Source organism: Carya illinoinensis, chromosome 14, assembly GCF_018687715.1.
Source record: "Carya illinoinensis cultivar Pawnee chromosome 14, C.illinoinensisPawnee_v1, whole genome shotgun sequence".
In the NCBI taxonomy this organism is placed as follows: domain Eukaryota; kingdom Viridiplantae; phylum Streptophyta; class Magnoliopsida; order Fagales; family Juglandaceae; genus Carya; species Carya illinoinensis.
The window spans coordinates 26154151-26168777 of record NC_056765.1 but is presented as its reverse complement, the minus strand read 5'-3'; the positions used below and the strand labels follow the sequence as shown (position 1 = coordinate 26168777).

Sequence of the window (14627 nt, the reverse complement as noted above, 5' to 3'; positions counted from 1 at the left end):
TTAAATGCCTTCAAACCTGTCTTGGACAGCATAAGGGCTCGGATGCAAAGTTGGTCTGTTAAGTTCTTATCTCAGGCAGGAAAGGAGGTGCTGCTTAAGTCTGTTATACAGGCTATTCCTACTTATTGCATGAGTATTTTCAAGCTTCCAAAAGCCATATTGAATGCCATTAACTCTTTAATGCAGAATTTTTGGTGGGGTTTGAAAGGAGACAGATCAAAGATTAGATGGCTTTCATGGAAGACTCTCGGATCATCTAAGGAAGAGGGAGGTCTTGGTTATAGAGATTTTGAGAACTTTAATGTTGCTCTCTTAGCTAAGCAAGGTTGGAGACTTCTCAAGCAGCCTAAGTCATTAGCAGCAAAAATTCTCCAAGCAAAGTACTTCTATAAATCAGATTTCATGCAGGCTAAATTGGGAAGTAATCCTTCTTTTCTATGGACGAGTTTTACTGCAGGAAGGGAGGTCTTAAGGGAAGGGATGTTTTGGTGTATTGGAAATGGTCATTTAGTTAGAATATGGAAGGACAAATGGATTCCCAAGCCAACCTCTTTTAGAGTTCAATCTCCTGCAAGGGTGTTGGATGAGAATTCAAAGGTGTGTAGCCTGATAGACCAACAGAGTGGGGAGTGGAAAGAAGGATTGATTCGTGAAATTTTCAGTCTTGAGGAATCTGAGTTGATCTGCAGAACCCCAATCAGTATTACAAAAGCTGATGATAAATTGACATGGAGGTGTACTAAGGACGGTTATTTCTCAGTAAAGAGTGCCTATCACTTGTTGGGTGCAATGGTGACTTACAATCAAGGGCAGTCTTCTTCTGCAGTTCCTCAAAAAAAGAGCTGGTCTTTGATATGGAGGTTGGGCGTACCTAATGCAATCAAGATGTTGATCTGGAGGGCCTGTCATGATTCATTGCCTACAAAGCTCAATTTATATAAGAAAAGGATAGTGGATTCGCCTTTATGCCCAATATGTCAATTGGAAGAGGAATCAGTCATGCATGCACTTTGGTCATGTGTTTCTGCCCAAGATGTCTGGAGCATGTGCTCCAGGAAGTTACAAAAAGGTGTGGTGAGTGATATTGTTTTTAAGGAGCATTGGAGCCAAATGGTCTATGTTCTGGATAGAAAGGAGCAAGATGAATTTGCAGCCACAGTACACCAAATATGGAAGAGAAGGAACAGCTCTATTTTTGAAAACATCTTCTGGGAGCCAGGGAAGGTAGTAGAGGCTGCAACTCGGGTTGTCTCTGAGTACAGTGAGGCTTGTAAAAAAGCTGTTCCACCTCAAGATCAAACAACTCTCAGTGCTCCTAGCTGGAATGTACCTCCAGTGAATGTTTTTAAAGCCAACTGGGATGCTGCTGTTGACACAGTTCAGAGCAAAATTGGCATTGGTGTTGTGATAAGAAGTTGGGAGGGCAGAGTGGTGGCATCATTAAGATCACCAAAAGCTTTTTTCCCTGATCCCTACTTAGCAGAATCTTATGGTGCTCTGAAAGCTATTCTATTTTGTAAACAGTTGGAACTACATCAAGTGATCTTTGAGGGAGATTCTAAGCAAGTTGTCTCAACACTCAATAACCTAAACCAGAGTGAGTCTTCAGCTGGGATGATTTTGTCTGATGCTAAGGTTCTCCTAGGTTCCTTTGAAAAGTGGTCTGTAGTTCATGTCCCTCGAGTCTGTAACACTATGGCTCATGATTTAGCCAAGGGTGCTATAAAACTCTCAGTGGAGAGCATAACATTGGGGGAAATTCCCTCGTGTATTCATCCAATTGGTTCATCAAGTTGAATAAAGTTGCATTATTCTCTTCAAAAAAAAGAATAAGCATACACATAACACAATTTTTCATTTTAATTTATCATATTACATAATCGATATCACAAAGATTTGCTTCTAATTCATCAACATAAACAATTCAATTCCTTCTAATTCATCAATAATATCCAATTTACAACATATTCACAATATATACAATCAAAATTCACTACTCAGCTCACAATATTATACCTATATCTAATCTTTCAAAATCCACAATCAACTCACATTATACACATCAAAATATTCATCATTATCCACAACAAAAGCACAACAAAATATAAGTAACATTCAAATGTTAAATTTTAACGTTCGAACGTTACTTTAAAATGAGTGAAAATTTTTTCGCATTTTTTAATATTCGAACGTATATGCATATACGTTTGAACTTTTAAAAAATAACGTTCGAATGTTAAATTTTAATGTTCGAACATTATTTAAAAATGAGTGAAAATTTTCTTGCATTTTTTCACGTTTACGTTCGAATGTTTCAAAAGTAATATTTGAACGTTAAAATTTAACGTTAGAATGTTATTTAAAAATAAGTGAAAAATTTTCTGCATTTTTTAACGTTCGAACATATTTGCATATACGTTCAAACGTGAAAAAAGTAACGTTCGAACGTTAAAATTTAATGTTTGAACATATGTGAAAGAAATGTATTCTATTATTATAAATAATATATAATAATATATATAGTATATTAACTATATATAATATTAACTATACACTATAATATATACTATATATATTAACTATATAATATTAATATATTAACTATATAATATATTATATATTATATATTATATGTAATGACCATATATATAATATATAATGAGTATATATATTATATATATTATATAATATATACTAGACTATATATAGTATAGTATATAGCACTAGAATATATATATAATATATATTATATACTTAACTAGTATATAATATAGTGTATTATATATTATATACTATTTATATATATAGTATATAATATACTACAGTTAGTTTATTCAATTTTAATATTAAATCATTGCATTTCAAATTTCAATCTCTTTAAATTTATAATAATTGTTCACAAAGGAAGAATTATTTTATTTAAAAACTACATAAAATTTAAATTATAGTCATATTTACCAAATACTCTATCCAACATTTGAACGTTGGCGCCAAAAAATATTATGTTCGCACGTAAAAATCTTTAATGTTTGAACGTTTATATAACGTTCGAACATAAATTTGCCTACATTCGAACGTCAGACAAATTCTCATTTAGATTTAGTGACAGTTTGTATAAACTGTCACAAAAATTGATTTTTTGTGACAGTTTGGGGACTGTCACTAATTCTAAAGTATCCCTAAATCTCAATTTTATTGTAGTAACGGTAGTGTCACTTTTTCCTCATGGGACATCGGATTTGGCATTCAATATAGAAAAATTATATATGGAAGTCTTACATGACCACACCTGACCTTCATCTAATGATCAACATGTGTATTTAGATTTTCTTGTAGCATTGATCTCTTCTGCACATATAGGCAAAAAAGAAGATATCTTTTATAGATAAACATAAGAGGAGACGAGGGAATACAAGAACATATGGTTAATGATTAATTGTTGTTGGGAGAGGCCGCGTGTTAGTCTCTATTTGCACCCGCGGTGAATTAATATTCATACTCTAAGCTTGGTTTTTTTGTGTTCTCTCTTTAAGAGCATTCACATTAGTCTATGCATATGCATATGCAAAGTCATATTTGCATAACATGAGTTTAAAATCATCTACATTGGATTATGCATCTTCAAATATTTGCATAGTTATGAACAGTACCTTTACATGTTTAAAGATCTACTATTCACTCTCCAAAACATATTTTATTAATTCTTTTTCTCTCCTCCCACTCTCTTTCTACATATTTTACCTTTAAATATTTTACTACATATTTTACTCATTCACTCCCCAAAAAATATTTTACTTAAATATTTTACATATTTGAAGATCAAACCCTATTAAAAAAAAAGCAAAAAAAAAAAAATAAAATGATAATATTTTATTATTATTTTGTCTCAAATTTGCATAAGCCAATGTGAAAATTTTGCTTGTATGGCAAATTGGATCTTCAAAAGATGTGATTTTGCATATGCATATGCCTAAACCAATGTGAATGCTCTTGAACTTATCTGCATTGTACTGGACGTAATAGAAATCCAATATCACATTAATTAATTAATCCTTTACAGTCTTAGACAGTATATAATATATGAGGATCGATATGCACACATGACAAAAGTTAATTAATAATAGATCAACACACATGAGCTAGCTGGATGCAGTAACATTATACTGCTTTTATTAAATAAGACCACATGAATTTCAGAAAGAAAAACAAATATTTTTATAACTTTGGAAACCCATTAATACTTATATATATTTTATAATATAAAGTCACTTAAAAACGTGTTTTACGACACCAGGAAGATGGATATTCAGAAAGTACTCGTCCCAATCGATGCACTTTGGGTCGAAGTAAAACATGTCTGCCTCAGCACCACTCTGATCTCTTACTGCCATGCGCAGCTTCTCCGTGTTCATGTCATCAAAGCTGTGTGCAAAACGTATACGTATGATAATGTTAATAAATCTTAAAAGAGAAATGTTTTAGGCACAAAGAAATTTTAAAAAAATAAACTCACGTAAAAAACTAACGTATGATAATGTTTTAGGCACGTAAAAAAATTATTTTTATTGTAAAATAAATCAATAACAATAATTTTAACGTATCATATAAAACCATATTAATTTGTAAGTTTACTTATATGCGATTTCTTTACTCTGCAAAAAAATGCAAGAAGTTAACTGAAATTAATGAAGCATACATACACGCCCCTGAAGAACAAATAAGGCTTGTATAGTTCCACCAATCGCATCACGAAGTTGATCTTTTGTCTAAGACGAAGATATTTGTCCTGGAAATATTGACAAAGAGCTTTGTTTGCCAGTTCTAGTCCCTAGAAGACAAAAGAAAAGATCAATCAAGACGACATGAATACTTGTACTCAAGGGGGGATGTTGAACAAAGCGCGCAATCTCTTATATATGCATGATTAGCAAGAGAAGAACATTTCATATTTATTAAACTTCAAGAAATTCAATTGGGCAGCTACATATTTTGTGAAATCCACAACTTTACGTGTCTGATCTCTCTCCTACTTTAAACTCTAGATCGGACCCAAATCGATCCTCGGGTAAAGGATTTATTACTTGATTAATGGAAAGTAGGTATATCAAGTTCTGTTTGAAGGAAAAGAAAATTAGAAAAGTGGTTTAAGAACAAACCTTCAAAAGAAGCAAATAACGAATGGCCATGTATCTGTGGAAGCTATCCATATCACCTAACACCAAAGCCTTGCTAACCTTGACAGGTTTCCCATTCTTATCTATCCATGGTTTTTGGGAGAAGTAACGGAAGCCCATCTCTTGAAGTATACTGTTTCTTACAGGATTTCTTACTGAAGATCCAACATGGTAAATTATGTCACAAGGTTGATTCGCATGAGCCACCATCGCTACTATCATTGCATTCACCACCAAGTCAGCTGGTATCTGCATTAAGCATTGTATATAATATTTCGTACTTTAGATTTCTTTTCCTGTTTGATAACTTTCTTCCTAACAGATCAGTAATGGTACATATCATAAGTCCACCCAATTATAATGTTTGGCCAGGGATAAGTCCCAAATGCATAAACCTTGCGTAAAGTCTTTTGTAGGAAAGTGAGTTTCACTACTTTAAAAAAAAATGTTTTTTCACACTCTTTTACAATGGGGTCTACTTTTTTATTATGTCTCTGCGCGAGTTTGTATAGTTGAGGCTTGTATATAGTGTCATTACTCTAAGTAAAATAGAATATTGCCCTTTATCGTTTTAAAAGAAAAATGTAAACGCTAATATATATATATATATACATATATATAATGTGACCTAATCATAACGGAATGAGATCACGATCTTGAGAACTTTACTGACAATAATATGTGTGTGATCAGTCACTTTTACGAACAAAGTAGGAAAGTTCTCATATATGTGCAGCTTTCATATAAATATATATATATATATATATATGTATGTATGTATGTATGTATGTATATGTGTGCGTGTGTGTGTATCATGCAAGCTTAATTACCAATTACCAACTCACCAAGTCGACAATCGCCATAAGATCTCCGAGGAAGCATGTTAGTTTTCCTTTGCCATAACCAACTGCTAGGCTGTCGATAGTCCTGTAAAACAATTAAACAAGCAAGTTTCATGTCTACATTCCCCCTGATTTTCTCGATAACCAACCAGGAAAATAATGTTTGGACGAAGAAATTAGAAATGAGAGAGTTTTTTTTTTTTTTTTTCAATTTTTAAAGAAAATGGATGGGTTTCTTGTGAAGAAATTAATAGATATAATTAGGAGGTTACCTGAGACCCTCAACCCAACCAGGAAAAGGTTCTTTGAAAGTACTTGTTACTATGGTAGGACGAACAATTACCACAGATAGATTTTCTTTCAAGTGCCCAAGCAGCATCTCTCCCATTGCCTTTGTAAATACGTACGTGTTTGGCCATCCGTACATCCTTGCCCTGACATATATATATACATAAACATTTCCTCGTTAATTTAGAGCTTAAGGCCAATGTACACTTGTATATATGCATATGATAAACTAATTAAGAATTCCGGTGAGAGAGAGAGAGAGAGAGAGAGAGAGAGAGAGAGAGGACATCTCGTTTTGCTTTAAATGATGTAAAATATCGATTAGCCCTAAGTTGTTTCTATGGTTTATGAAAAATTCTATTTATAAACCGATAAAACTAATCATTATGATGAGGTGATATTATCTATTTATTTTTATATTTAATTTTAAAGAAATTATTTAAAGAAATTAAAAAATAATTCAAAATTGATAAAAGTGTTCGATTTTCATAACAAGGAGAGTGTTTTATAATATTGTTTTATAATATTAAACTTTATCGGTAAGAGACATGGATTCAATCATTAAATATCGATCATTGGTATACGCACTACACTTAATGGAAAATATCACTCTAAAATATTAAAAATGTTTGGAAAATACAAAATATTATTATATATATATATAAGAAATTATTTATGAAGCTCTTTATTAGAATCTTATCTTCATGTGCCGTAATATTGAATGCACCGAAAGCGATGACCTAACGGGGATGGGAGGCTTGAATATAGAACCCCTAAAAAAAGAAAAATAAAAACTCATATGGGTCTCGACAGTCGACATGGGCATGTGAGCGAGCAGTGATCTGGAAATAATCTGAAATTCTTGACTCGACAAGACACCCTGGCCTGGCTATGCTTCGACAACCATGTACAACATTAAATTTAGGTTAGTCACTAAAAGTGGTTAATTAATTCATCAAGCTGAATATCTTGGCTGCATGCACATCCTTAAACAAGATATACATAATTACATTGTAGGTTAACATTTCACTTATGACATGCAGAGACATTCTGGATAAATGGGAAACCTTGACATCACAGATCTGTTTAAATATCTGTTTTTATTTTTTAATGTGATATCACTTTCTCTGGAAAATCCTTTGCATCTTACACCATGCATTGGCATTTCAGAATCTTGAGTACCCTGAGTGATCATGTCGTAATTTTACTGTTCATGAATGGATGGATGGAACAACAGAAGATGACAATTTTTTATTTTATTTTTTATTGTCGTTTTTCTGTTGTCAGCTTTAGACGTGTATGTGTATTTAATTAACCCTGTCGACCTAACCTAACTGTCGTACATTACATGGATACCCAATGTGATGGGTAATTGGACGGCGACGGTGTCGACTTCTCATTAACTGTTATTAATTTGTGTCTGCACTGTTGTGACGTGTTTGGTGGGGAGTCATGAATTCATCCTCAATGTTTTTAATGTTGACAAACAAACAGTCCTATTTTCTCATTGTTTCTGTTCACTCAGAGAACACATATATACACGCGACAAGTCATGCACTTAATCAACATCATTAATATATTTAATCCTAAAATTAAGCATTTTTCATCCCACTCTAATTAGAAAAGATCAAGCAAATGTTTTCAAATTATTTGCAATATTTAGAAAGATCGGCTGAAATTTATGCACTTGTGTACAGTTTTTTTTTTTTTTAATTGGTGCCGAATGTTCAAGAACAGTATCTCAACTAATTCAAAGTTACACAAGCATTCGATAATGAGTTTTCAACAAATATAACTCGGATAATTCAAATAAAAAATCTCTTAGTCTGATAATCTCTAAAAATTATTTGTACTTAAGAAATTTAAATTTTAGATTTAGAGGAACATACCCTCAAACACAAGACCTTTACCAATTTTACAGTTTGATAGGTCCAATACTCTTCCTTAAGCGTCGGACCGATTGATATAATTGTTCCAAATTTGTACTATTATAATATATATATATATATATAAAGTTAAATCATTATTTATTCTAAAAAGTTTAAACCCATAAAAAATGTGACTTGGATGATTTAATTGATATTTCAAAACAAATAAAACATTCACGTGCTGATGATGATGATGACGAAGGCAAGACAAATATTTAAGACTTGGTCTAATTCCTAGCTATTTGATCATCAAGGATGTTAAGACTTTATAAGGACCATACACACACACACACACACATACATACATAGGGTAATTAGAGGACAAACCTTTGAATACCCAAATTCTTCATGGCCAAAGTGATTTCTCCTTCTGTAGCTCCCTCAGCTCGAAGGCAGTTCAATTCTTCCTCCACCAATTTCTTCTCTACTTCCATGTCTAATCCCGGGGTCCCATTAAGTGTTTCACCCATTTTATAAGGGTTTTCCAGGATTAGTCCTCCTTTTTCCCCTGATACATATGCTAATAATACAAAGCAAAAAAAAAAGACAATTTTACATTCCGAAAAGTCAATATTAATTGAGTACTAAATTAAATTAACTTACGAATTTAACCAGATCCGTTGGATGAAAGAGAGAGAGAGATATATATATATATATATATATCCGGTCTCTACAAATCTTTAGACTTTTAAAAATAGTAATAATAGTAAAGAAGAAATTAATAATAGAATTAATGGAAATTAGGAGTTTAACTAACCCGTGGATACATGGACAAGCACCTTTAGTCTAACACATTTTTTAGCAAATCTTAAAATATGCTCAGCTCCCAGTGTATTGAGTGCCAAAGCAACGTCATATCTGGATGACATGATATGTAATATTAGAGAGAGTGATATTTGAATAAAAGCTTAACAGTACGTACTGATAATGATCCATGATCGATCTCACCTTTCATCAAAATTGGTGGTTGCAGCTAAATTCACAATGAAATCGATTTGGTTCAACATCTCCTCCCTCAAAATGGAGGGGGAGTCCTGCAAGCCCAAATCCTCAAGACAGAGATCCCCAGCTACCACAGTTACTTTCTCTGATACAAGGGAATTCAGATTTGTACCCCATTTTTGCTTTAGCAAACTGAACAAGTCCTTCCCCAAGATCTGCAGCAGAAGCAAGCCACAAAAATTATAACTACTGAGAAATAAAAAGAAACATCAAACATATAAATATATAATGATCCAACCCGTCCTTACGAAAACAAGTGCACATGATGAGTACCATTTTGAAGCAAGATATCATGATGATGATGATCATCTACGTGTGTGTATATATACCTCATTATGAAAACGTTGTGTTGCAGACTTGGCATCTGCAGCTCTTAGAAGAAGATAGAGCTTCTTCACGTTTGGTTGAACTCTCAGTACTTTCTCCACAAAAACTGCATCCATACAAATTAGCATCAGAGTTACAAGTAAAATCAACCTTTAATTAAGGCACATTCAAACTGCAAATACGTGACACAAAACAGAAAGAGATCAGTAGTACTGTAATATATGTACTTTTTGCCAGAAACCCAGTTGCACCAGTGACTAAAATGGCCTTGTTCTCAAGGAGCTGTACTATACTTTCCAACTCCATGGAGGAGAAAATATCACAGAGAGAGAGAAAGAGAGAGAGAGATCAAGTGGGAGAGACGACAATGGTGATCAGGGGAAGAAGAGATCAAGCCATTTCATATATACTGAAGGCCAGGATGGGGTAGTTATGTGGTGGAGTGCACGCAAGCACCAGTGATTGTTAATTGCTGATGGATGGGAGAATGAGGGATACTTAAAGCACTCCAATAGATCATATATTTTACATGTATATCTGAAGTCATCAATTATTTTTCTATAAATGAGCTCCAATGGATCATCAAGTAGTTAGAAAGAATAATTGAAATCGATAAAATTTTAATTAAATGATATAAAGAAAATAGATAAATAAACTGATATATAATATATTGTAAAAACCAAAATTAAATATAGACAAATCATTTGGAGTATAAGAATTATCTCTATAAAAAAAATTAAAAAAAAATGTAAAGGAAATAACCCAACTTTACCGGTTCTTCAACCACATATACCTATTAACTTGTACACATTCCGGCCGGCCCCCACTAGGCAGCTTAGCCCTGATTGATTGTATAACCTTTGGGTGTTCACCTACCCAGACCAAATATAAATACCAGTGGTCCAAAAGCTGCCAATTCCTTCTCCTACATTTTCGAGTACATGACAAATAAAATACAAGGTCGACCAAGATATCTATACACATAAGATTATTTAATTCAACATTTATGTATGTATGTATGCATGCATGCATGTATATCTTACACTTACATATATATATATACACACACATTATACTTTGTGTGTCATATTCAAGATGTATTTTTATTTCTTTTACATAATATGCATGGGAGTACTATATATATCTATATATGAAAATTATTTTTACAGTCTTACAACGGATAATTCACGGACTCTCGCGTACTTTTTTTTTTTTTTTTTTTTTTTTTAAAGTAGGAGAAATCTGGCATCTACGTATATATATATTTTGTGAATCTCATTTTTTTATATATGAGTTATACGATTATTTTTATATATTTTATTAATATGATTAGTCAAATTAATTATTTTATATTAAAAATAATAATAAAACTAAACACATAAATAGAATACATATAAAAAATATAAAATAATTGTATTTGCAGTTTTTGTATGTGTGTGTATATATATATATAAGGGTGCATGGATGTCTTGTCATTCCTCGTGATAATTTTATCTTATTCCATGCAGTTTGTCCATGTTCTTGGATTAAGGGGCTTTCATTGGCCTGTAAAATTTAGTTGAGGAGAAGAAAAGCAGGATGGGAAAAAACTTAACCGGGAACTGAGACGACCGACTTGAAATTAGGAAGGTTGCCAAACCTACCTAGATATACGTATCAAGTATACATGACATATCCTAAATCAACTCCGCTGTGCAGTTATACCAACCCATATTATTATGCTCCTCTCTCTCTCTCTCTCTCTCTCTCTCTCTGCGCAAGAGTACTCCCTGGCCGTCCGGTCGCTCTCATTTTAATGTATTTTCCATGATTAATTATCCTAGCCTTTTGTATCACCTTTATTCAGATTTTTGAAAGGATCCTTTTCTATTTACAGCCTCCATATACCTTCCTTTCATATTGTCTTTCCTAATTTTCTCTTTATAACAGCCTCCACCAGCTTCCCTTCTTTCATGCCTTGGGATATTTCAAAGTACTACTAGCTGGTAAGAAAAGTTCTATTTTCGTGTCGGTGTGTAGAGTACATTTAATAAAGTACTTATATGACACAATTTAATTTAAAAGTTAAATTTTAAAACTTGAATCTTATCATTTAAGTGATGTGAATGATATACACTATCCACTGATTTGAGAATAAATAACTCAATTAGTAATCACTCCCTAAACTATCAATTTTCGCAATCATGACTTACTTAAATTACCAAAAAATTATAGTAGTAATAGTATACTCCATTTTAAAAATTAAACCAAAATTAATCCTAAGATTTTTAAAAATACACGTGAAAAAACTTTGTCATAATTTTTATTTTTAAAGTAAAGGTATGTTTTTAAATATAGAGTTATCAAATTTTCATATTTTTTAGTTTAAAAAATTATTCTTTTAAATTTTTAAATTGCTATAAAATCTATTTTCAATTATAAATGAGTATTAATGTTTATCAAGGGTGTTTATATATGCAGTCAAACCTTATTATATGAATGGGTTTTAATATTGCAATTGGTATTACTAAAAAATATATTTTAAAACCCAAAAGTTTAAAATTATAAAAATAATATTAGAAAGATGATCAGTACCATAGCTAGTATATATATATATATAGGAATTAATGGGTGTTCAAAGATTGTCCATTCATGTTGCTAGCGAGCTTTAAGAAATCAATACAATTTCAGAAGTTAATCGGAGTTTACAAGCAAAAGGCAACCGGCAGCTATCTCTTAAATGACACGGTACAGACACCCACCTCTACAAGCTACATTAAAAGCAAATATATATATATATATAGACAACCTTTTTAACAAATATTTGCTAGCTTCTGAATTTCAAACGTAGTCACTCGATCTTCTTAAATATTTCACCTGGCATCTTACGTACGACAGCTTTCCCGTTCATGTGTTCTTATTTTCTTTCTTTTTTCTTTTCTTTTTTTGGGCATGATCATCACATACCTTCCATATATGTTGAAGCCATTAATGTCTCTAAAGTTTTCACACATGATACATGATACATATATATATGAACAATAATCCATCAATTTTTTACCTCAATTATTTTTTGGTAACTTTTTTTAATTATCATTTAATGCATTATAGTTGGGTGGATGAATGATGAAAATGATGGGTCACCGCCTATACATATATATATATATATATATATATATATGCATTCTGATGATTTTACGATTCCTAGCATTCACACATCTTGATGCACCCGCGGTATCATGAACGTCTACTTTAATACATGATTATTAACTATTAATTCAACCTTATAATATTCGAAAGACGAATTAATTTAGCAGTATAATATCGTTATGGAAAATCTCTCTATCGATCTTTTACGCATTTTGAATGAAAAGAGGTAAATTAGGATCGATCATGACTAGCTACCTTCTTAATTGGGTAGGTGCAGTACTCAGCTTTATACTAGCTTCATCCATACCTACGTACGAAGTAGATAGATCTTGGGGGATGTCCTGGTGCATGGGATTAATGTTGCGTAAATTAGGTTTTGAAATCTTTGACTTTCTCTATAATATATATATATATATATATATATTTATAATGATAGTTACAAGTTCTAAATAGCTAGAAAAGCCTCGCGTAGATCTTTTGTAAAAACATGAATTCTATTAAAAAAGAATAGTTTTTAATTTTTACATTTTTTCAAAGTAAGGTTTACTTTTTTATAAAGACATGCACGGAACTTGTCTACGATGAAAATCGTACTATAATGCGTGCAGTTGCTAGTACTTGAAGTTGAAGCCTTGATCATATTATATTAATATATATATACTGACTATTGTTGGGGATAAAATCATGTAGCAAAGTATCAAACCCATTCATCCATGTTTAACATGCATGATAGAATCCCACTAGCTAGCGCAGAGGAAGAAGAAATAATAAGGCATGACCTGCATGCCAAGAGACATGACCTGCATGCCAAGAGACATGACATATATAAAGGCTAAAGCTAGAGGTAATAGAAAGCTGGCCAGCAGAGAAATGACATAAAGAAGAGGAAGATAAGCAGCAAGAAAAAGGGAAGATAAAAGTAGGGGCCGGGCATGGCTGGAAGCAATTAATCAGAAGACCATTTTTAACCTCTATTCTCCTACATTTTCAATATTTAACCGATGATCAGAGTACTAAAGTGGGCTATAAGAGCAGCTTGTAAAAGTAATAAACATAATGAATTTCGATATCAAAAGACATAAATCTCGGTGATGTAGGCGTACGTGGTACCTAATCATATAAATCCCAGTGTCTCTTCTTTGTTGTACTTCATTTACTATACAAATCATGGCAGCTGAGCATTAAAACATTGCAAAACCATCCGAGCACCACCATGATGAGCCGTTCAACCGTACCGTTGGTATATGGCATTGACGGAAAAATGAATCAACAATTATATTAACAGTGTATATATATATCAGCCGTATGATTACCTATACATACTTCTCTACTAGCGAAGAGGTAAGCGAAGGAATTCATGGACTTAACTCATCTTATAAAAACAATTCAGCAAGAAATGATTGATTATTAGTTATAAACATGTTCAATATCTTGTCAATAGGCAACGTGAGATTTATTCCTCAGCAATAAGAATGACTACAATAATGACAGAAGCATTTGATATTTGATCTTGAAGCTAAGTTAGTTCGTGTATTTTAATATTGCTGTTGTTGTTATTATTATTTGGTAAGATTTGTGAAACTTTATGAATTTGAATAAGGCATTACTGGCGGGCAAGTTAATTTGAACGTGTTGTCCTTTAATCTCGGCCCTAGATTAATGGAAGGAGTACTCAAAACAAGACTGAATAGCCTTGGCTGGCCTACAGAGAAAGGAGTGACATATTTCAAATCAAGAAAACCCAAGTTGTAGATCAAACCTTATATAACATAATTAGGCTTGTCCAGCTAGCTAGCAGTACTTGAACAGATCTCAAAATCTATCTCTTAGTAAATGAAAAGATGAAAGTACTTTGATGGACAAACCATTGTATTGGTAAAGAAAAGAAAGTTGATTATTTGGGAAAACTAAACACGATCGATGGACAAACAGTGTGT

At 32.3% G+C, this 14627-nt stretch overlaps 1 protein-coding gene across 2 annotated transcripts; it reads right to left on the bottom strand.

Annotated features, from left to right (window-relative positions):
* Nucleotides 1-4017: 4017 nt before the first annotated feature.
* Nucleotides 4018-10061, bottom strand: LOC122293233 (fatty acyl-CoA reductase 3-like). 2 transcript variants are annotated; one of them, XM_043101751.1, is made up of 10 exons: nucleotides 9789-10060; nucleotides 9564-9667; nucleotides 9181-9389; nucleotides 8990-9090; nucleotides 8560-8752; nucleotides 6289-6450; nucleotides 6020-6101; nucleotides 5157-5423; nucleotides 4701-4828; nucleotides 4018-4422 (listed from the first exon to the last, which is right to left on the bottom strand). In XM_043101751.1, exons 1-10 carry the CDS (start codon nucleotides 9865-9867, stop codon nucleotides 4266-4268), a joined length of 1482 nt encoding a protein of 493 aa, XP_042957685.1. In that variant the 5' UTR covers nucleotides 9868-10060; the 3' UTR covers nucleotides 4018-4265. The 2 variants fall into 2 exon arrangements, with proteins under 2 accessions (XP_042957685.1, XP_042957686.1); XM_043101752.1 differs by having other exon boundaries at nucleotides 4192-4422; nucleotides 4697-4828; nucleotides 9789-10061.
* Nucleotides 10062-14627: the final 4566 nt, after the last annotated feature.

What these genes read in the sequence shown, in the direction of transcription:
- LOC122293233 (XM_043101751.1), bottom strand. Translation starts at nt 9,867, where the DNA reads ATGGAGTTGGAAAGTATAGTACAGCTCCTTGAGAACAAGGCCATTTTA. An exon ending in CACAACGTTTTCATAATGAG is followed by an intron (nt 9,390 to 9,563) that starts GTATATATACAC and finishes CTTCTGCTGCAG; the next exon opens with ATCTTGGGGAAGGACTTGTT. An exon ending in GTTATTTGCTTCTTTTGAAG is followed by an intron (nt 4,829 to 5,156) that starts GTTTGTTCTTAA and finishes TTTGTCTTCTAG; the next exon opens with GGACTAGAACTGGCAAACAA.